The sequence below is a fragment of the Pristiophorus japonicus genome, chromosome 20 (genome assembly GCF_044704955.1).
Source record: "Pristiophorus japonicus isolate sPriJap1 chromosome 20, sPriJap1.hap1, whole genome shotgun sequence".
Taxonomy (NCBI): Eukaryota; Metazoa; Chordata; class Chondrichthyes; family Pristiophoridae; genus Pristiophorus; species Pristiophorus japonicus.
Window position 1 is genome coordinate 12,641,918 of NC_091996.1, and position 23,392 is coordinate 12,665,309.

General features: G+C 47.0%; 1 protein-coding gene across 3 annotated transcripts in view; it reads right to left on the reverse strand.

Annotated features, from left to right (window-relative positions):
* Positions 1 to 1,312: 1,312 nt before the first annotated feature.
* Positions 1,313 to 23,392, reverse strand: part of LOC139232872 (alpha-N-acetylgalactosaminide alpha-2,6-sialyltransferase 6-like) — a 58,130-nt gene continuing 36,050 nt past the window's right edge. Inside the window, exons 3-9 of one of the 3 annotated variants that reach the window (XM_070863362.1) lie at positions 21,415 to 21,503; positions 20,911 to 21,086; positions 17,769 to 17,841; positions 16,384 to 16,572; positions 10,297 to 10,706; positions 5,735 to 5,842; positions 1,313 to 1,673 (exon numbers count right to left, since the gene is read on the reverse strand). In XM_070863362.1, the coding sequence (XP_070719463.1) occupies positions 1,487 to 1,673; positions 5,735 to 5,842; positions 10,297 to 10,706; positions 16,384 to 16,572; positions 17,769 to 17,780 (906 nt within the window). In that variant the 5' untranslated portion in view covers positions 17,781 to 17,841; positions 20,911 to 21,086; positions 21,415 to 21,503 and the 3' untranslated portion in view covers positions 1,313 to 1,486. The remainder of the gene's footprint in view (positions 1,674 to 5,734; positions 5,843 to 10,296; positions 10,707 to 16,383; positions 16,573 to 17,768; positions 17,842 to 20,910; positions 21,087 to 21,414; positions 21,504 to 23,392) is intronic. The other 2 variants (XM_070863363.1, XM_070863361.1) reach the window with 2 other exon arrangements.

The window sequence follows — 23,392 nt, forward strand, 5'->3', positions numbered from 1 at the left end:
ATGAAGTTGGGGGAAAAGAGGATTTATTTTAAAATAATCAAGACTTTTGGAGGCTTTTCTTTTTGCATTTTTAGATATTTGCAGTCCGCCCAATTGAAAACCGGACAAGGTGGTAATAGCAGGGAAATGAAGAAGTCCAGGGCTGGGCTCAAATCCCCCCCCAAAAACATCTCTTTGGCATTGGCCAGTCTACAATTAGTCATCATTTTCAGCAACCATCTCATCAAACTACAAACAAGAATGGTTATGGTCACTGCAGAAATTTTGAACTCATTGGCCTGCCGTAACTGGAATGGCCCATTACAATCATACAATGATCGAGAACACATTACTCAAACAAAAGACTTTCTTGATACAGTGCACCTGGAATTCATTTGGGTTGTGACATCGAGGCAGCAGTGTTCCCCAGAGCGTATCTGCCGAGTCGTGATGAATTTTCTCACTAATCGAACTTGTTTACACGTAAGGTATATTTCCCCCCGTATCAATGACAGTGGAAATTCAGTCCCGAGTATAAAACAGGTAAAGCAGTGGCGTCTGGTTTATCCCTAAACAGCAGTCTTGTATCCCTTAAGCATCGCTGAATCCTGGTGGTCTTGACATCCAGTGGACATGGCAACTCAAAGCTCCCATTTCAAGCACAAACCAACACAAGGTTGTCCCCAGTCCTCCGAGCCACATTATCAGACAACTCGGTGCCTCCCTCTCACAGAGGTTGGTCCTTGAAGGAATCTTCCAACACCAATGAAGAACGGACTAACTATTCAGGGGCTGTTATCAGCTGTGAAGATCAGGAGGTTGAAAAAGAGCCTTGCCCGAGGTCGAACTTACATCTACATTCTGCACGCTCATTAGGTGGTTCCGTGCGCCCGATGTGGTCACTACTCCCGTTGCAGAGGCCGAAACCAGTTTAAAAACAGGAAACCATGTTACACGGTGCCAATCAGGCCACAGGCTAATGAACAGTTGCGCCAATGTGCAGATAGGGTGACTGGCCCATTCGTTCCATGTCAGCTCTCCCTGTTAAACTAACTGAGGTTTCATTTTAAGGAAGAGACTTGGTGCTGCAAATCTGGTCTGTTCGAGTACAGTTTACAGCAGTGCCGGCAAGAGTCCAGGAGGACCAACAGAACAAGTTTCACTCTTGCACCCGTGACCCTGGTGTCCTTGTCAGTCACTATCCTACCACCCCCACACACACCCCCCCCCCCCCACTCTCCCCGACGTACAATGCGAATGTCCCCGTGACCCTGGTGCCCTTGGTCAGTCATTATCCCACCACCCCCACACCCTCCCACCACCCCGCCCGACGTACAATGCGAATGTCCCCGGTGAACCCCAGCATTCCCCCACCCATCGTCAGGTCAGCTCTGGTTAGTCGCGGCCTAGCATCGGTGGTGGAGCGCCTTTGTTGCCGGGCCGCCTGCGTGAAGTTCGGAGGGAACGAGGGCAGGCCCCGACCGCGCAGTACGGCACGGGCACGAGGTCACCAGCTGGGGTGCGAGAAGGAGATGTTGTACAGCTTAGCCCACTGAGCAAACACGTCCTTCTCCGTGATGAAGCGGTGGTGATTCCCTTTCTTGGCTTGCTCGCTCCTGAGAAACGTCGTACACTCATCAGGACCTTTCGGCTCATAATAGTGGTAGGGCGTGCGTGTGTGAGGAACGTTCCTGCTTATAGAAGGAAGCACAGAGATAGTTTTTCCGCAATGTCAACAGAAAAAAAAATGGCACTTTAAAAAAACAATGTTGTCGCTTCCCCCCACCTCCCCCGGCCCCGTCCCCGCCAAGTGTTTGCGCCAATAGTTACAGGAGCCAATATAGTTCTGCCGAAATTATTATTTAAATGGGGAGAGATTACAAAATGCTGGGACCACACCTGGAGTACTGCGTACAGTTTTGGTCTCCTTATTTAAGGAGGGATATACTTGCACTGGAGGCAGTTCAGAGAAGGTTCATGAGGTTGATACCCAAGATGAAGGGGTTGTCTTGTGCAGAAAGGTCGAGCAGGTTGGGTCCATACTCATTGGAGCTTAGAAGAATGAGAGTTGATCTTATTGAAACATATAAGATTCTGAAGGGGCTTGACAGGGTAGATTGCAGACAGGATGTTTCCCCTCGTGGGGGAAAGTAGAACTAGGGAACATTAAGGCGGATTGCAAAAGTTTCTATAGGTATGTAAAGAGAAAAAGGTTGGTGAAGACAAACGTAGGTCCCCTGCAGTCAGAATCAGGGGAAGTCATAACGGGGAACAAAGAAATGGCGGATCAATTGAACAAGTACTTTGGTTCGGTATTCACTAAGGAGGATACAAACAACCTTCCGGATATAAAAGGGGTCAGAGGGTCTAGTAAGGAAGAGGAACTGAGGGAAATCTTTATTAGTCGGGAAATTGTGTTGGGGAAATTGATGGGATTGAAGGCAGATAAATCCCCAGGGCCTGATGGCCTGCATCCTAGAGTACTTAAGGAGGTGGCCTTGGAAATAGCGGATGCATTGACAGTCATTTTCCAACATTCCATTGACTCTGGATCAGTTCCTATGGAGTGGAGGGTAGCCAATGTAACCCCACTTTTTAAAAAAGGAGGGAGAGAGAAAACAGGGAATTATAGACCGGTCAGCCTGACCTCAGTAGTGGGTAAAATGATGGAATCAATTATTAAGGATGTCATAGCAGTGCATCTGGAAAATGGTGACATGATAGGTCCAAGTCAGCATGGATTTGTGAAAGGGAAATCATGCTTGACAAATCTTCTGGAATTTTTTGAGGATGTTTCCAGTAAAGTGGACAAAGGAGAACCAGTTGATGTGGTATATTTGGACTTTCAGAAGGCTTTCGACAAGGTCCCACACAAGAGATTAATGTGCAAAGTTAAAGCACATGGGATTGGGGGTAGTGTGCTGACGTGGATTGAGAACTGGTTGTCAGACAGGAAGCAAAGAGTAGGAGTAAACGGGTACTTTTCAGAATGGCAGGCAGTGACTAGTGGAGTGCCGCAAGGTTCTGTGCTGGGGCCCCAGCTGTTTACATTGTACATTAATGATTTAGACGAGGGGATTAAATGCAGTATCTCCAAATTTGCGGATGATACTAAGTTGGGTGGCAGTGTGAGCTGCGAGGAGGATGCTATTAGGCTGCAGAGTGACTTGGATAGGTTAGGTGAGTGGGCAAATGCATGGCAGATGAAGTATAATGTGGATAAATGTGAGGTTATCCACTTTGGTGGTAAAAACAGAGAGACAGACTATTATCTGAATGGTGACAGATTAGGAAAAGGGAAGGTGCAACGAGACCTGGGTGTCATGGTACATCAGTCATTGAAGGTTGGCATGCAGGTACAGCAGGCGGTTAAGAAAGCAAATGGCATGTTGGCCTTCATAGCGAGGGGATTTGAATACAGGGGCAGGGAGGTGTTGCTACAGTTGTACAGGGCCTTGGTGAGGCCACACCTGGAGTATTGTGTACAGTTTTGGTCTCCTAACTTGAGGAAGGACATTCTTGCTATTGAGGGAGTGCAGCGAAGGTTCACCAGACTGATTCCCGGGATGGCGGGACTGACCTATCAAGAAAGATTGGATCAATTGGGCTTGTATTCACTGGAGTTCAGAAGAATGAGAGGGGACCTCATAGAAACGTTTAAAATTCTGACGGGTTTAGACAGGTTAGATGCAGAAAGAATGTTCCCAATGTTGGGGAAGTCCAGAACCAGGGGTCACAGTCTGAGGATAAGGGGTAAGCCATTTAGGACCGAGATGAGGAGAAACTTCTTCACCCAGAGAGTGGTGAACCTGTGGAATTCTCTACCACAGAAAGTAGTTGAGGCCAATTCACTAAATATATTCAAAAGGGAGTTAGATGAAGTCCTTACTACTCGGGGGATCAAGGGTTATGGCGAGAAAGCAGGAAGGGGGTACTGAAGTTTCATGTTCAGCCATGAACTCATTGAATGGCGGTGCAGGCTAGAAGGGCTGAATGGCCTGCTCCTGCACCTATTTTCTATGTTTCTATGTTTCTAGGGGGCATAGTTTCAGAATAAGGGGTTGCCCATTTAAAATGGAAATGAAGAGGAATTTCTTCTCTGAGGGTCGGGAATCTTCCCCAGAGAGCTGTGGAGGCTGAGTCATTGAATATATTTAAGGTGGCGATAGACAGATTTATAGATAGATAGAATGATAAGGGAGTAAAGGGTTATGGGGAGTGGGCAGGGAAGTGGAGCTGAGTCCAAGATTAGATCAGCCATGATCTTATTGAATGGCGGAGCAGGCTCGAGGGGCCGTTTGGCCAACTCCTGCTCCTATATCTTATGTTCATCGACCTGAAACGTTAACTCTGTTTCTCTCTCCACAGATGCTGCCTGACCCGCTGAGTGTTTCCAGCATTTTCTGTTTTTATTTCAGATTTCCAGCATCCGCAGTGTTTGGCTTTTGTATTCCAATGTACAGCCCCAAAATCCCGAACTCTTGCAACGAAACGAACGCAGAAAGATACTGGAAATAGAGCTTCAAATGAAGAATATACCAGCATAGCTGCAGTTATGTTGGTATTCTCCACAGGGCTGCTATCTTGCAAAGGAATAACATCGTAGCCTGGAAGTGAGGGGGAGGCGAGGACTATGTGAGGCTGAGGGTTTTGATTTTAATGGGGAGAAACAGGCTGGCACACATTTGGGGGGCGGGGGGAGGTGGGAGGGTTGTCTCAGTTCTCCATTTGTAACAGAACATGGTGAAGAGAACATTTTTTACATTTTCACTGCAAGACCAAACAGTGCAAGTCCCAGCCCCTCCCACCCAAGACTGGATTCCCACTGGAGAACTTTAGCTATGAGGAAATATTGGACAGGCTGGGGTTGTTTTCTTTAGAACAGAGGAGGCTGAGGGGAGACCTCATTGCGGTGTATAAAATTATGAGAGGCCGGGATAGAGTGGATAGGAAGGACCTATTCCCCTTAGCAGAGGGGTCAACAATCAGGGGGCATATATTTAAAATAATTGATAGGAGGTTTAGGGGGGATTTGAGGGGGAATTTCTACACCCAGAGGGTGGTGGGGGTCTGGAACTCACTGCCTGAAAGGGTGGTAGAGGCAGAAACCCTCACCACATTGAATAAGTACTTGGATGTGCACTTGAAGTGCCGTAACCTACAGGGCTACGGACCACGAGCTGGAAAGTGGGATTAGGCTGGATAGCTCTTTGTCGGCCGGCGCGGACACGATGGACCGAAATGGCCTCCTTCTGTGCTGTAAATTTCTATGATTCTCTTTCAGCCTCACAAACCCCCCCCCCGCCCCCCAAAGATGTCTGCGCTCCTCAAATTCTACCCTCGAGCATCCCCGATCATAACTGCTCAACCATTGGTGGCCGTGCCTTCTGTTGTCTGGGCCCGAAGCTCTAGAACTCCCTGCCTAATCCTCTCCATCTCTCATTCCTCCTTTAAGAAGCTCCTTAAAACCTATCTCTTTGACCAAGCTTGTGGTCAGCTGCCGTAATTTCTTATGATACAGCTCGGTGTCAAATGTATCTGTTTTGTCTTATAACACTGCTGTGAAGGCCCTCGGGACGTTTTATTACGTTAAAGGTGCTATATAAATAAAAGTTGTTGCAGTTGTTTGAGTCTATGAAGAGGTTTACACAAGGCAGAGCAGGGAGGGCTCTCGCACCAGTCCCACTCATTCTCCCCGACTCTCCCCCCCCGCCCTCCCCCAAGTCTGGTTTCTGCTGCGAAGAAAAGCACCTACTTGCAGTGATTGGGAGGAACCATTCCGTACACCTGGACGCTGTCGCAGAGGTCTATGGCCGTCACCATGGTGAACCAGCCCGTGCTCAGCCAGGAGTGGGATTTCTTTCTGCAGAGCCGAGCAAGCAGGAGAAGAAAATCCCATTAATAATAACGTCGGAGGTATAGAACTTACAGCACAGGAACAGGCTGTTCAGCCCAAAGGTCTACGCCAGCGCTTATGCCCCAACAGGAGCCGACATCAGTCACCAAATCTCGGTAGGCGCTGCGATAGCGTATGTCCACCAATCACCCGAAATCGCGGCTGTCGAAGAACGGGACATCTTACAAGAGCATAGTCCGCCATGCGATCCGACTCTGCTATACGGTATGGGGCTCAATTTAAGAGGTGGTACCTAGACTTTCAAAAAGACATTTGACAAAGTTCCACATGAAAGGCTCTTAGTTAAGCTCAAGGCTGTAGGGATTCAGGGTAAATCTCAGGAATGGATAAGCAAATGACAGAAGAATAGAAGACCAGGGCGAATTATGCCGGGTAAAAGGAGCAGTGAGTGGGGTGGTCCAGGGATCAGTGTTGGGGCAGCTACTGTTTCTAATTTGGCAGCATACAATGACACCACAAGTCCCAGCCAGAATGAAGATGATTGGGTAATTGCCCCCGTCAATCACGCCTGGAGACCTAGACTGCTGCAAGTAACTGGGATTGAATTTACGCTCATCATTTGTGTTATGTAACTATCCCCCATTCCTGCTTTTATCGGGAGACGTTGCTGTAGTTTCCGTCATGAGGTCTGTTTGCTGTAGTTTGTACAGACTGTTTAAATAGACTATGTTTGCTGCTGTAAGTATTGCCATAAGTCCCGCCCTACCTCCAGCTCATTGGCTGACGCAGATGTGTCAATACTCACCGGGGTGGAAATTCCGTTGAAGGCTAATTAGGACGCTAATTGTGGCAGGGACGGTAAATTTTGCGCCGGGAAATGGTTTGTGTCTGCAGCTTCAAAATTCACCAGCTGGGTCCTGAGTGTGGAGCGGAGCACTAAGGGAGGCGTTCCACACCTCTTATAGGGCACTAGGCCGGCCGAGCAACTGGAAATCCCGAGCTAAATAACTGACCTCGGAGCGCCCTGAGAGAGGTTTCCCTGGGGGGGGGGAAAAAATCGACACAAAGACCACCAAAAACAATCCCAATACCTTACTGACGCCACATAAATCGCAAAAATAAAAAAATAAAAAACAATCACACTCACCATAGGTGTTCATTCCGTCCCTCACCACGGCCACTTTCCCAGGCGGTCCCACCAGGGGGCGCTACGGGGCGCCACATGTCCCAAATTTCAGCACGGTGTCGCAACCAGGGGCGTTGCACACCAGCTTGCCTCTCCCGGGGGGTACTGCTCAATGCCCCCCGCAAAACCGGCACCGAATGTCCCGTCGGGGCGCTGGAAGCTGGCCGCCCGCCCGGAAATGATTTCCGCCGCCGTTACCGCCCCTCCGGGGCGTGAACAGAGGCGGCAAACAGACCATTGCGAGAGGGATGGAGTACAGAAGCAGGGAGGTCCTGCTGCAACTGTACAGGGTATTGGTGAGGCCGCACCTGGAGTTTTGGTCACCTTACTTAAGGGAAGGATCTACTAGCTGTGGAGGGGGTACAGAGACGATTCACTCGGCTGATTCTGGAGATGAGGGGGTTACCTTATGATGATAGATTGAGTAGACTGGGTCTTTACTCGTTGGAGTTCAGAAGGATGAGGGGTGATCTTATAGAAACATTTAAAATAATGAAAGGGATAGACAAGATAGAGGCAGAGAGGTTGTTTCCACTGGTCGGGGAGACTAGAACTAGGGGGCACAGCCTCAAAATACGGGGGAGCCAATTTAAAACCGAGTTGAGAAGGAATTTCTTCTCCCAGAGGGTTGTGAATCTGTGGAATTCTCTGCCCAAGGAAGCAGTTGAGGCTAGCTCATTGAATGTATTCAAGTCACAGATAGATAGATTTTTAACCAATGAGGGAATTAAGGGTTATGGGGAGCGGGCGGATAAGTGGAGCTGAGTCCACGGCCAGATCAGCCGTGATCTTGTTGGGTGGCGGAGCAGGCGCGAGGGGCTAGATGGCCTACTCCTGTTCCTAATTCTTATGTTCTTATGAATTTCCACCCCACTGTGTTTTAATTTACATCAATGACCTAGAAGCAGATGCTCGATGCAAAGTGGTCAAATTTGTAGAGGACACCAGACTAGGAAGGGGCAGTGGCTTCAGGAGGGCATGGCTCAGAAATCACAAAATGAGTTGGGCAAAACATGCTCGTGGGCAGAGCAACGGGAGCCGAGATTTAATGCGGACAAGTAGAGGGTGGAAAATATTCAACACATAATCCTATGAATGGCGTTGAAATAGCCAAGGAAAAGCAAGAAAGACTTGCATTTATATAGCACCCCTTCACGCCCACCGGACGTCACAAAGCGCTTTACAGCCAATGAAGTACTTTTTAAGTGTAGCCTCTGCTGTAATGTAGGAAACGCAGCAGCCAATTTGCACGCAGCAAGCTCCCACAAACAACAATGTGATAATGACCAGATCATCTGTTTTCAGTGATGTTGATCGAGGGATAAATATTGGCCAGGACATCGGGGAGAACTAACCTGCTCTTCTTCAAAATAGTGCTGGTGGCATCTTTTACGCCCACCTGAGAGGGCAGGCGGGTCCTTGGTTTAATGTCTCATCCGAAAGATGGCACCTCTGACAGTACAGCACTCCCTCAGCACTGCACTGGAGATTTATGTTCTCAAAAGAGACTTGAACTTGAACCCACAACCTTTTGACACAGAGGCGAGAATGTTACTCACTGAGCCATGGCTGACACTACGTGATGGATGAAGTTGAAAGAGATGGTGGGTGTGGCGGGGGGGGGGGTGCGGTGGCGGAAGTAAAAGCAGCCAGAATTCCCAGGCCTGATCACGATCTAGTGACCTCTGTTAGGAGGGGCTAATATGCAGACACTGGGTGGCACAGACTGTGGGCATCCATTTTTAGCCCAACATCTGTCGTTGGGAAAATGCTGGAGTCCATCATTAAGGAAGTAGTAGCAGGACATTTAGAAAATCATAATACAGTCAAGCAGAGTCAGCATGGTTTTATGAAAGGGAAATCATGTTTGACAAAGTTGCTGGAGTTCTTTGAGGATGTAACGAGCAGGGTGGGTAAAGGGGAACCAGTAGATGTCGTATATTTGGATTTCCAGAAAGCATTCGAGAAGGTGCCACACAAAAGGTTACTGCACAAGATAAGCGCTCACGGGGTTAGGGGTAATACATTAGCGTGAATAGAGGATTGGCTAACTAACAGAAAACAGAGGGTCGGGATAAATGGGTCATTTTCAGGTTGGCAAACTGTAACTAGTGGGGTGCCGCAGGGATTGGTGCTGGGTCCTCAACTATTTACAATCGATATTAATGAGTTGGATGAAGGGTAATGTAGCCAACTATACTAATGATACAAAGATAGGTGGGAAAGTAAGTTGTGAGGAGGATGCAAAGAATCTACAAAGGGTCATAGATTGGTTAAGTGAGAGGGCAAAAATTTGGCAGATGGAGTATAATGTTGAAAAATGTGAGGTTATCCACTTTGGTAAGAAAAACAAATATTATTTAAATGAGGAAAGATTACAAAATGCTGCAGTACAGAGGGATCTAGGGGTCCTTGTACATGAAACACAAAAAGTTAGCATGCAGGTACAGCAAGTAATCAGGAAGGCAAATGGAATGTTGGGATGGAGTATAAAAGTAGGGAAGTCCTGCTACTATTGTACAGGGTATTGGTGAGACCACACATGGAGTACTGCGTACAGTTTTGGTCTCCTTATTTAAGGAGGGATATACTTGCATTGGAGGCAATTCAGAGAAGGTTCACGAGGTTGATTCCTGAGATGAAGGGGTTGTCTTATGGAGAAAGGTTGAGCAGGTTGGGCCTATACACATTGGAGTTTCGAAGACTGAGAGGTGATCTTATTGAAATGTATAAGATTCTGAGGGGGCTTGACAGGGTAGATGCAGAGAGGATGTTTCCCCTCTTGGGGGAATCTAGAACTAGGGGGCATAGTTTCAGAATAAGGGGTCGCCCATTTGAAATAGAAATTTTGGGGGAATTTCTTCTCTCAGAGGGTCGCGAATCTTTGGAATTCTCTATCGCAGAGAGCTGTGGAGGCTGGGTCATTGAATGTATTTAAGGTGGCGATAGACAGATTCTTGAACAATAAGGGAGTCAAGGGTTATGGGGAGCGGACGGGGAAGTGGAGTTGAGGCCAGGATCTGATCAGCCATGATCTTATTGAATGGCGGAGCAGGCTCGAGGGGCCAAATGGCCTGCTTCTATTTCTTATTGTCTGAGCCCAAGTATAAAGAATGGCCAGTGGGGCAATGAAACCAGGCAAGGGATTGGAGCCTTTAGGAAAGGGAGAAAATTGTGGGGGTTGGGGGGGAGGGGAAGGGGATAGGAGCAAGAACATACAAGCCACAGATTCCTTTTCGATAAATAAAATGTTGAGTTTACATTGGGACTGTACCTGTTTCTCCCAGTTTCCCTCTGAAATATATCGTCAAACTGCTGCATTCTCTTGGGAGAAATAATAAACGCAGAGAGGTTTGAGAAGGCCAAGCACGCTCGGTGAATCAGTCTGTACGTTTTTCCCCTTTGGTTCTTCTGCATTTTCTGAGGTGGGCCCCAGAAGACAAAGATGGTCTCCTGGCTTTTGTTGAGGAACTCCTGGGGTTTCCTCATCACCCGGGCAACGCTGGAGTGGGCCACGATGCGCAGGGTGGTTTTCCTCCCCACGTCCTTCTCGTAGCCGGTCGTCGGCGCGTCGTTCATGCGGATGGTGCACTCGGTCTGGTCGATCTCCGAGCCCATCTTGCTGCCGAGCAGGTGGCTGGAGCTGGTGATCAGGGCACACTGTCCGCAGTGGAGGTTCATGGTCTGAAACGGGAGTAACGCCAGAGTTAAAAGTGGCAATCGGTGTACTGGCGACAGTCAACGTGTACATGGTCAATGTTATCGCCTGGACCGTTTCCCATCGTTTAACGGGGGAGGGGGGGGCGGTCGGAGAGGAATTTGCCAGATTTAATTTTTGTCCCTTATTGGGTTTTCTTTGCTTTTCGCCGGAGATCACATGGTTGCTGGGGGTGTGGGGGGGATAGTAAGTATCTAATTATGATGCTCCGGCCATCATGGGGTGTGGGGCCAGGCTTTTTCTCCCCATTAATTTTGTATGATCATATGATTTAAGAACATAAGGATCGGAAGTAGGCCATCTGGCCCCTCGAGCCTGCTCCGCCATTCAATATCATGGCTGATCCAACCTTGGCCTCAACTCTACTTCCCTACCCGCTCCCCATAACCCTCGACTCCCCTATCGTCCAAAAATCCGACTATCTCCACCTTAAATATATTCAATGACCCAGCCCCCACAGCTCTCTGGGGTAGAGAATTCCACGACCTTCTAAGAGAAGAAATTCCTTCTCATCTCCGTTTTAAATGGGCGACCCCTTATTCTGAAACTATGCCCCTAGTTCTAGATTTTCCCCACTAGGGGAAATATCCTCTCGGCATCTACCCTGTCAGCCCTCTCAGAAGCTTATATGTTTCAATAAGATCACCTCTAATTCTTCTAAACGCCAATGAGTATAGGCCCAACTTGCTCAACCTTTCTTCGTAAGACAGCCCCTTCATCTCAGAATCAACCTCGTGAACCTTCTCTGAACTGCCTCCAATGCAAGTATATCCCTCCTTAAATAAGGAGACCAAAACTGTACACAGTACTCCAGGTGTGGTCTCACCAACACCCTGTACAGTTGTAGCAGGACTTCCCTACTTTTATACTCCACGCACCCCCCTTATATTTGTTAGCTCCTCTCATAGCCCAGTAGATCAATGTGCGCTGTGGCCTTCTTCCGTGCCGTAACCATCCTATGATTCTATACTGAGACAGACCTGAAAGGCACAGCCCCAGCCGGTACTCAGTTAGCTGATCTTATAGAATCAGAGGACAGAAGGCGGCCATTTGATCCATCATACCTGTACTGCCTTTTTGAAAGAGCTGTCCAATTGGCCCACTCCCTTGGTCTTTCCCCGTACCCCTGCATATTTTTCCCCTTCAAGTGCATATTCAATTCCCTTTTCCCAGGCCCGGTCTGCTCTCTCAGGTGGACATAAATGATCCTATGGCACTATTTCAAAGAAGAGCAGGGGAGTTATCCCCGGTGTCCTGGTCAATATTTACCCCTCAATCAACATAACAACAAAACAGATTGTCTGGTCATGATTACATCGCTGTTTGTGGGAGTTTGTTGTGCGCAAGTTGGCTGCTGTGTTTCCTACATTACAACAGTGACTACACTTCAAAAAGTACTTTAGTTGCTGTAAAGCGCTTTGAGACGTCTGGTGGGCCTGAAAGGTACCAAAGAAATCCAAGGCTTTCTTTCTTTTGAAAGTCAGTGTTGAATCTGTTCCTACCACCCTTTCAGGCAGTGCATTCTAGATCACAACAACTCACTACGTAAACTTTTCTTAATCCTGATCTCCCCCCCTGGTTCTTTTGCCGATTATCTCATCCCCATTGCAGCTCTGACCATTAACGTTTGCATTAAATGAGTCTTGGAAGAGCGGAATGATAAACAGCCGGGGCTTTTGCTCCTGATGGTTACACTGCTGCAAAGCTCATGTGCCCATCAGGCGAGGGCAGGAGGAGGCCCAGTGAATCCGCCCGCCGATACTCAACAACAACAACAACAACTATTTATATAGCGCCTTTAACATAGTAAAACATCCCAAGGTGCTTCACAGCAGTGTTATAAGACAAAACAAATAAATTTGACACCGCGTCATATAAGAAGAAATTACGGCAGATGACCAAAAGCTGGGTCAAAGAGGTAGGTTTTAAGGAGCGTCTTAATGGAGGAAAGAGGCAGAGAGATTTAGAGAGGGAGTTCCAGAGCTTAGGGCCCAAGCAGCTGAAGACATGGCTACCAATGGTTGAGCGATTATAATCAGCGAAGCTCAGGAGGGCAGAATTTTAGGAGCACAGACATCTCGGGGGGTTGTGGGGCTGGAGGAGATTGCAGAGATCGGGAGGCACAAGGCCACGGAGGGATTTGAAAACAAGGATGAGAATTTTGAAATTGAGGCGTTGCTTAACTGGGAGCCAATGTAGGTCACTGAACACAGGGGTGATGGGTGAGTGGGACTTGATGCGAGTTAGGACACGGGCTGCCGAGTTTTGTATTTACGTAGGGTAGGATGTGGGAGGCCAGCCTGGAGTGCGTTGGGAATGGTGAAGTCTAGAGGTAACAAAGGCATGGATGAAGGTTTCAGCAGCAGAAGAGCTGAGTCTCGGCTCCTGGTTCCCTTGGAAATTTGCCCAAACACACAAAGGCTTCTTTCTTAGGGGAGGAGGGAAGAAGGAGGGAGAAAAAGAGGGGAAAATTTTCAATAAAATAACCAAGTTAAAGATTTTATAACTGTCGCAACAATGATTAATGTGGTGAAACAGTCGACCAGTTTGAGAGAATAATTATGGAATGTTCCAACACATTAAACCTTCTGTCAACACGAATTCATCCTTGTGCTGCGTGTATTGAGGTTTGCACAGTAATAGGGTTTAGTCATGCTAAATAAACTCCAGCTCGTTCATTTAGAAAGAGAGACTTTCATGACCACCACTCTACACAAGTGCTTTACAGCCAACCAAGTACTCTTTGGAGTGTAGTCACTGTTGTAATGTGGGGAACACAGCAGCCAATTTGTATACAGTAAGCTCCCACAAAACAGCAATCTGATCATGTCCAGATTAATTTGTTTAAGTGATGTCGGTTGAGGGATAAATATTGGCCCAGGACACTCGGGAGAACTCCCCTGCTCTTCTTCGAAATAGTGGCCATGGGATCTTTCACGTCACCTGAGAGCGCAAACGGGGCCTCGGTTTAACATCTTATCCGAAAGATGGCACCTCCGACAGTGCAGTGCTCCCTTAGCACCGCACTGGAATGTCAGCCTAGATTTTTGCACTCGAGTCTCTGGAGCAGGACTTGAACCCTCACTCTTCTGACCCAGAGGCGAGAGTGCTACCCACTGAGTCACCAGTCATCGTCACAGGCAGTCCCTCGAGTCGAGGATGACTTGCTTCCACGCCAAAAAGTTCACAGGTGTTTCAATGAAGGACCTAATATTCCAGGTCCTGAACTAAATCTTGCAGGGTGGAAGATGCCTGTGCGTGGATTTTTATAGCGTGTGGTGACCGTTGCACACCAGCCACCACACGGGCTTGACAGAGCTAGGTCTTGGTCCAGTGGCAAGGTTATCCAAGTCGACCAGCTCTGCTGCACGGACCTAGTGCGTACACATATCGCAGTGTGGGCTGGCCCGTGCTGACCCTGGGCCCACGCCTCTCCTGGGCACCAAACTTACGCCTCTCCTTGTCCCCGATCACGTCCCTCTACAATCTCTCGCCGCTCCTTCGCCCCGACCTCGCCGCTCATGTTGTACCTGCCCGCGCTCCAATCAGCGACCTGGATCTTGGTGACGTCCACTCCAGTCGCCCTCTGCGCTGCCGTCGCTCTCCTGCTCCAGCACGTGCTGCTCCCTGGAGTGGTACACCGGCACGCTGCTCCTTCCGTTCCCCGGCCTGCTCCGATGGTGCTCACAGGCCAGGGGCCGAGCTGACTGTTGGGCCCGGCCGCCATGCTGCACCAGTACCTATGAGAGCATATCCAAGCCTGAGACAACTCAGGAACAGCAACTCATATTTTGATTAGGCACTTTGCAGTCTTCCGACCTCTACATTTAAATCAACTTTAGATCATAACCACCGCTCCTATTTTCTAGAACAGCAGGTTCAGTAGTTGCCATTTACACCTCTTCTAGACACATCTTTTGTTCCTTTAACTAACCCCATCACCACCCGCTTTTGCCTTGCACCATTTAATTATTTAATCACTCCTGCCTCCATCCTATCCTTTGACCTTTCCTTCCTCCCACCCCCGCCTTTCCCTGACTCGGTGTTGCTTATAAACAGTTAAATCTCTAACTTCTTCCAGTTCTCTTTTCTCTAGAGTTTAGAAGAATGAGAGGTGATCTCATATAAAAATATCTCAAATTAAACATATAAAATTTTACAGGGCAATTGCAGGGAGGATGTTTCCCCTGGCCGGGGAGTCTAGAACCAGGGGTCACAGTCTTCAAATAAGGAGTCAGCCATTTAGGACTGAGATGAGAAGAAATTTATTTGGAATTCTCTACCCCAGAGGGCTGTGGAGGCTCAGTCGTTGAGTATATTCAAGACAGAGATCAATAGATTTTTGAATATTGCGGGAATCAAGGGATATGGGGATCGGGCGGGGAAAGTGGAGTTGAGGTAGAAGACCAGCCATGATCTCATTGAATGGCGGAGCAGGCTCGAGGGGCCGGATGGCCTACTCCTGCTCCTAATTCTTATGTTCTTGTGACGTGAAACATTATCTCTCTTTCTCTCTCCCCAGAGGCTGTTGGACCTGCTGAGTAGTTCCAGCATTTTCTACTTACATTTGAGGTTTCCAGCATACACAGTATTTTGCCTTTTGTTGAGGAGAGACAACATTGGAGTTGGAGAGATGGTTCAGAATGGCAAAGTTGGAGGAATGGTATCACCCTGCGGGCTGGGACTTGTGCTGGAGTTCAGTGGATATTACAAAGTACGTACAGCATATCAATGACTTAGATGAAGGGACTGAGTGTAATGTATCCAAGTTTGCTGACGATACAAAGTTAGGTGGGAAAGTAAACTGTGAGGAGGACGCAAAGAGGCTGCAGAGTGATATAGACAGGTTGACTGAGAGGGCAGGAACATGGCAAATGGAATACAATGTGGGGAAGTGTGAAGTTATCCACTTTGGTAGGAAAAACAAAAAAGGAGAATATTTTTTGAAGGCAAAAGATTGGGAAATTCAGAGGGAACTTTCTGCGATTCATGTCCTTGTACAAGCAATTAGGAAAGCAAATGGTATGTTAGCTTTTGTTACAACGGGATTCGAGTACAAGAGTAAAAAAAGTCTTACTACAAGTATACAGGGCATTGGTGAGGCCACACCTGGAGTACTGTGTACAGTTCTGGTCTCCTTACCTAAGGAAATACATACTTGCCTGAGAGGAATGTAACGAAGGTTCACTAGAAGGTTCCTGGGATGAGGGGATTGGCCTATGAATTTTTGGGAACTAAAGGAATTAAGGGATAGGGGATAGTGCAGGAAGGTGGAGTTGAGGTGGAAGATCAGCCATGATCTTATTGAATGGCGGAGCAGACTCGAAGGGCCAAATTGCCTACTCCAGTTCCTATTTCTTATGTTCTAATGTAGAAACAGCCATTTGGCGTTTATGCCCCACACGCCCCCCCACCCCCACCCTGCTTCATCTTACCCCATCAGCATAGCCTTCTATTCCCTCCTCCCTCAGGTGTTTATCTCGCTTCCTCTAGAATGCATCTATACTATTCGCCTCAACTCCCTGTGGTAGCGAGTTCCACATTCTCACCACTCTCTGGGTAGACGTTTCTTCTGAATTCCCGATTGGATTTATGGGTATTAAATTATTTCACAAAATAAAAAAGTTGAAGAGGTTTTCTCACCTTGTTTCCAATAGCTGGAAGGTAATCATCTTCTGTTACCCATTTCTTTAGATTCAATGGCGCCCGATTCAGAATACTGTAGACAAAACTCCCTTTGTAACGCGTGATGTCATTGCCAGTGCTGGAACTATAGAGTATCAATAGAGTTGTCAAGATGAAGATCGCAGTAGCAATCACACATCTCTCAGTCTGCAAAGAAATTGAACAAAAGAATGACTTTGACAAGACAAATATGGGATTCTGGGTTCACAGCCGCAATTCGGACCACTTTCCCTGCAGGCAGATACTCAACTGATTATTGGGTGTGAATTGTTTTAGCGGGAATGAGGGGCTATATCTGATACAGTTCCATTCACACGCCCCACCACCACACATGGAAGATTAAAGTATGTAATCCTCATAAAACCCTACACATACCAGATCCAAAGTAATACGTTCAGCTCTTTCAGTATTGAACTTACATTTCGAAATCGACAAAATTGAAAACTACAACAACTTGTATTTATATAACGCTTTTAACATCATAAAACGCCCTGTGGCATTTCACAAGAGTGCCATCAAACTCAATCTGACACCAAATGACGTAAGGAGGTATTAGGACAGAAGGCCAAAAGCGTGGTCATAGAGGTAGTTTTAAGGAACGTCTTAAAGGAGGAGACAGAGGCAGAGAGGCAGAGAGGTTTCGGGAGGGAATTCCAGAGCTTAGGGCCTTGGCAGCTGAAGGCACGGCCGCCAACGGTGGAGCGATTATAATCAGGGATGTGCAAGAGGCCAGAATTGGAGGAGCGCAGAGATCTCAGGGGGGCTGTGGGGTTGTCGGAGGTTATAGGGAGGGGCGAGGCCATGGAGAGATATGAAAAGAAGGATGAGAATTTAAAAAAAATCGAGATGTTGCCAGACTGGGAGCCAATGTAGGTCAGAGAGCATAAGACTGATGGGTGAACGGGAGTTGGGGGATATGGGAAGCCGAGTTTTAGACCAGCATAAGTTTACGGAGACTGCAAAGTGGGAGGCCGGACAGGAGAGTATTGGAATAGTCGAGTCTAGAGTAACAAAGGCATGGATGAATTACAAGGATTATATGCAGAACCATAGAGGATTACTACATTTGTAGCATTCCTTGCTGCTTATAAAAAATATTTTGTGACCATCTTGCAAACTTCGTTTAATCACTTGCTCAATTGATACCAGCAATTATAATCGTGACAAACAGAATCGCTAATACAGTACAGGGAATCTGAAGTGAAAACAGCAACCGTTGGAAATGCAGAGATCAGCATCTGCAAAATAGGTCAGCGGTCCAGCAAAACTCCAACTTCTCTTTAGGGTGACCTGCAGTGTGTGCCTTCAGCAGTTGCCGTTTCAGAAGCAGTAAAACAGCTCACCGTAGTTTTCATGTCTTTTGAAGCTGAGAGCAGCACTAATTCTGTGAATATTGCATCCTTGCCTTAAACATGCCTGGAATTAAATAAAATAAAGGTCTGAATTCACACCACGGAAATTTAACAATAAAAACATTGGCACAATTGATGAACCCTTGTAACACTCCTCCCTCCATACAGTGCTAACTCCAACATTATTTGGGTAACGAGGATAGCTCACAAAAAAGCTTCTCAATAGACCTCTGCATCAATCATGTCCATATGGACTTGCATTTAGAAAGCGCCTTTCACGATCTTGGGATTTTCTGACGCGCCTCACAGCCAACGAATTGCTTCTCAGGCATAATCACTTCTTTTCTCGGCAAACAAGGCAGGCAACTTGCACACCAACACGAATAAGGTTAAGAAGGCAGACGGAATACTTGCCTTTATTAGCCGAGGCATAGAATACAAGAGCAAGGAGGTTATGCTTGAACTGTGTAAAACACTAGTTCGGCCACAGCTAGAGTACTGCATTCAGTTCTGGTCACCACATTACAGGAAAGATGGGATTGCACTAGAGAGGGTACAGAGGAGATTTATGAGGATGTTGCCTGGACTGGAGAATTTTAGTTATGAAGAAAAATTGGATAGGCTGGGGTTGTTTTCTTTGGAAGAGCAGGCTCAGGGGAGACCGAAGTGAGGTGTATAAAATTATGAGGGGGTTAGATAGGGTGGATAGGAAAGAGGGGTCAACAACCAGGGGGCATAGATTTAAAGTAATTGGTAGGAGGTTTTGAGGGGATTTGAAGAGAAATCTTTTCACCCAGAGGGTGGTGGCCTGAAAGGATGGCAGATGCAGAAAATGTGATCACATTTATAAAGTATTTGGATGTACACTTGAAGTGCCGTAACCTACAGAGCAACGGACCAAGAGCTGGAAAGTGGGATTAGGCTGGATAGCTCTTTGTCGGCTGACGTGGACACGATGGGCCGAAATGGCCTCCTTCCGTGCTGTAAATTTCTAGGATTCTATGACTGGTGACCAGTTAAATCAGTATTGGTGTTGTTGGTTGAGCAATGACATTTGGACTGCAGCAGTGGGACACTGATCTGCATTTACACTGGTAACGGGAACAGTGGCACAGTGGTTATGTTACTGGACTGGTAATCCAGAGGTCTGGACAGAGACACAAGTTCCAATCCCAGCACGGCAGCTGGGGAATTTAAATTCAGTTAATTAAATAAATCTGGAATTAAAAAGCTAGTACAACATAGCAGTAAAGCTGAGCATGAAACTACTGGATTGTGGTAAAAGCCCATCTGGCTCACTAATGTTCTTTCGGGAAGGAAATCTGCCGTCCTTACCGGGTCTGGCCTATATGTGACTCCACAGCAATGTGGTTGACTCTTAACTGCTCTCCGAAATGGCCCAGCGAGACACTCAGTTGCCAAGAAGGGGGTTCACCGCCCCCACCTTCTCAAGGGGTAATTAGGGATGGGCAATAAATGCTGGCTTTGCCAGTGATACCCACATCCTGTGCATGAATTTTTATTTTTTTTAAAACAGCCATCTTATCTCACCGGCTGAACAGTAGACACACGAAAACAGGCCCTGAAAGGATTGTCCAATGTTGAATTTATGGGGCAGAGTTTGAGGACACGGCATATTGCAACCGTTTCCATTTGAATCAGTTTTGTCTTGTGCTGAAGCTCCTGGTGCGCTGGAATTCACCCCCATTTACATTGTTGGGCAACTTCCCACGGCAACCGCAGAACTGTGGGTGTGCAAATCAGCCCCAACTTTTAGTTTTGGTCACCAACTCCCTCGACATAGAAACATAGAAAATAGGTGCAGGAGTAGGCCATTCGGCCCTTCGAGCCTGCACCGCCATTCAATAAGATCATGGCTGATCATTCCCTCAGTGACCCCTTTCCTGCTTTCTCTCCATACCCCTTGATCCCCTTATCCGCAAGGGCCATATCTAACTCCCTCTTGAATATATCCAATGGATTGGCATCAACAACTCTCCGCGGCAGGGAATTCCACAGGTTAACAACTGGGAAAACTGCATCACTGATGTGCTGGGTAGGCTCCACCATCACCACCTGCTTTTTTATATAACTGGTCCTACTCTGCAGCCCCTGGAAAAAAAGGGAAACTTCAGGGAGGGCAAGAGGACATCCGTGCGACCTACCAAGGTTAACATTCAGGTGCATCAAGCAATTAAGAATGCAAGTGGTATGTTGGCCTTTAATTACAAGAGGATTTGAGTATAAGAGTAAAGACATCTTATTGCAATGATATAGGGCCCTGGCGAGACCGCACCTGGAGTATTGTGTGTAGTTTTGGTCTCCTTACCTAAGGAAGCATATACTTGCCATCGAGGGAGTGCAGCGAAGGTTCATCAGACTGATTCCTGGGATGGGGGGGATTGTCCTCCGAGGAGAGATTGAGTAAACTAGGCCTATATTCTCGAGAGTTTAGAAGAATGAGAGGTGATCTCATTGAAACATACAAAATTCTTACAGGGCTTGACAGGGTAGATGCAGGGAGGATGTTTCCTCAGGCTGGGGAGTCTAGAACCAGGAATCACAGTTTCAGAATATGGGGTCGGCCATTTAGGACGGAGATGAGGAGAAATTTCTTCACTCAGAGGGTGGTGAATCTTTGGAATTCTCTATCCCAGAGGGCAGCGGAGGCTCAGTCTTGAGTACATTCAAGACAGATATTGATAGATTTTTGAATATTAAGGCAATCAATGGACATGGGGATAATGCAGGAAAGTGTTGAGGTTGAAAATCAGCCATGATCTTACTGAATGGCGGAGCAGGCTCGAAGGGCCGAATGTCCTACTGCTGCTCTTAATTCTTATGTTCTTATGTTTGAAGCACAATTATGGCCTGCATAGGCATACGGGCTCCAAGATGGCAGCCGGGGTCCAAGATGGCAGCCAGACCGACATGTCCCAAGCACAGCCTGTTTGTGCTTGTCGCCAACAGTTCTAGTCAGAAGCAGCAAGTGGCGACTCAGTTCCAGGACAACATCCCTGCCTTCGTTTGTGATGAGGTGGGATCGATTTTTTGCCAAAAGGACTACCGCTGGCAGCACTAGATATCTGAGGCAACTCTTAATACAAAATGGAAAGAAAATGAGGTGCAATACCTTTTCAATGCAGACTGCTCCAGTTGGGCAGCATCCAACACGAGGGTCTGCTCCAAAACCTGTACGGATAGCCGCCTGGGTGCTCTGATCGAGGGGTCACCTCAAGACAGCAGATGTCACGATTCAGGAAGGTTAAACAGCAAACACTAGCATAATGGTCTTCTGTCACTTAAATACTGAAAACAACAATAAAACAAATTGAAATGTAAAAACATTTATAAAAAGAGAAATCACGCCATTTAGATTATTCAAAAAAAAAGTCATGAGATGAATGAATTTTTTTGTGGTGCACTGACTGCATTCTGAACAGGACAAAGCCACAGGCAATAGGACAGAGGGCAGAGGACTCAGTTTTCACGTTGGTGGGAGGAACCCAGAAATCGCACAAGATTGCAAAAGGTGTAGGTTTTTCATAGCCTGACAAAACACTTCAGCACCCATTGATCAAAGGGCTTTGCAGAAATGTAAACCATTCACCTGACCCGGAGAAGGTTAAGAAATTACCTCCCTGTCACGCACAGCATTCTGCAAGGGCTGGGGTCATTGTGGGCAGCTGGTGTTCTGTACTCACATCATCAAATCTCAAAACTGGCCTGAAAGAGAGAAAATACAAAGAATCTTGGCTCATAACATGAATTTCTCTTTGTCGGCAAGCCAAAATTCTCCAGAAAGCTTTATAGACAAATTTCAAACTGATTATAATGAGCTCAGCCTTCTCAGAAGAGGGCGAAATGCCATATCTCTTGGTATATTATTCCCTTCTGTTTGTTCCTGGGATGTGGGTGTCGCTGGCAAGGCCAGCATTTATTGCCCATCCCTAATTGCCCTTGAGAAGGTGGTGGTGAGACGCCTTCTTGAACCAGTGCAGCCCGTGTGGTGAAGGTGCTCCCACAGTGCTGTTAGGGAGGGAGTTCCAGGACTTGGACCCTACGACGATGAAGGAACAGCGATATATTTCCAAGTCAGGATGGCGCGTAACTTGGAGGGGAACTTGCAGGTGATGTCGTTCCCATCGCCTGCTGCCCTTGTTCTTCTAGGTGGTAGAGGTCACGGGTTTGGGAGGTGCTGCCGAAGAAGCCTTGGTGAGTTGCTGCAGTGCATCCTGCAGATGGTACACAATGCAGCCACGGTGCGAGGAAGTGAATGGTTAAGGTAGTAGATGGGGTGCCGATCAAGTGGGCTGCTTTCATAGAATCATAGAATGGTTACAGCACAGAAGGCGGCCATTCGTCCGTCGAGCCCATGCTGGCTCTCTGCAAGAGCACCTGAGCTAGTCCCACTCCCCTGCCCTTTCCCTGTAGCCCTGCAAATTTTTTGCTTTCAGGAACTTATAAAATTCCCTTTTGAAAGCCACGATTGCGTCTGCCTCCACCACCCTTTCAGGCCGTGCATTCTAGATCCTAAACACTCGCTGTGTAAAAAAAAAATATTCTTATGTTGCCTTTGGTTGTTTTGCCAATCACATTAAATCTGTGTTCTCTGGTTCTCGACCCTTTTGCCAATGGGAACAGTTTCTCTCTATCCAGACCCCTCATGATTTTGAACACCTCTATCAAATCTCCTCTCAATCTTCTCTGCTCCGAGGAGAACAATCCCAGCTTCTCCAGACTATCCACATAATTGAAGTGCTTCATCCCTGGAATCATTCTCGTAAATCTTTTCTGCACCCTCTCTAAGGCCTTCACATCCTTCCTAAAGTGTGATGTCCAGAATTGGACACAGTACTCCAGTTGAGGCCGATCCAGGTTCATCATAATTGCCATGCTTTTGAACTCTATATTTATGCTTTTTTAACTGCTTTCTCAACCTGCCCTGCCATCTTCAACGATTTGTGCACATATATCCCCAGGTCTCTCTGTCCATGCACCTTTTTTAGGATTATACCTTTTAGCTTATATGTTCTTTCCTCATTCTTTCTACTAAAATGTATCACTTTGCATTTTTCTGTGTGAAATTTCACCTGCCACGTGTCCGCCCATTCCACCAGCCTGTATGTCCTCTTGAATTCATCACTATCCTCCTCACTGTTCACTATACTTCCAAGTTTTGTGTCATCTGCAAATTTTTAAATTGTGCCCTGTACACCCACATCCAAGTCATTAATATGTATGAAGGAAAAGCATGGTCCGAGAACTGACCCCTGGGGAACATCAATGTATCCCCCAGTTCGAAAAACAACCGTTCACCACTATTGTCTGTTTCCTGTCACTTAGCCAATTTCATATCCATGTTGCCACTGTCCATTTTATTCCATGGGCTTCAACTTTTCTGGCAAGGCTATTATGTGGCACTTTGTCGAACGCCTTTTGGAAATCCATGTACACCACATCAACTGCATTACCCTCATCAATCCTCTCTGTTACCTCATCAAAAAGCTCGATCAAGTTAGTGAAACACAATTTGCCTTTAACAAATCCGTGCTGGCTTTCCTTAATTAATCCACACTTGTCCAGTGACTGTTAAGTTTGTCTCTGATTATTCT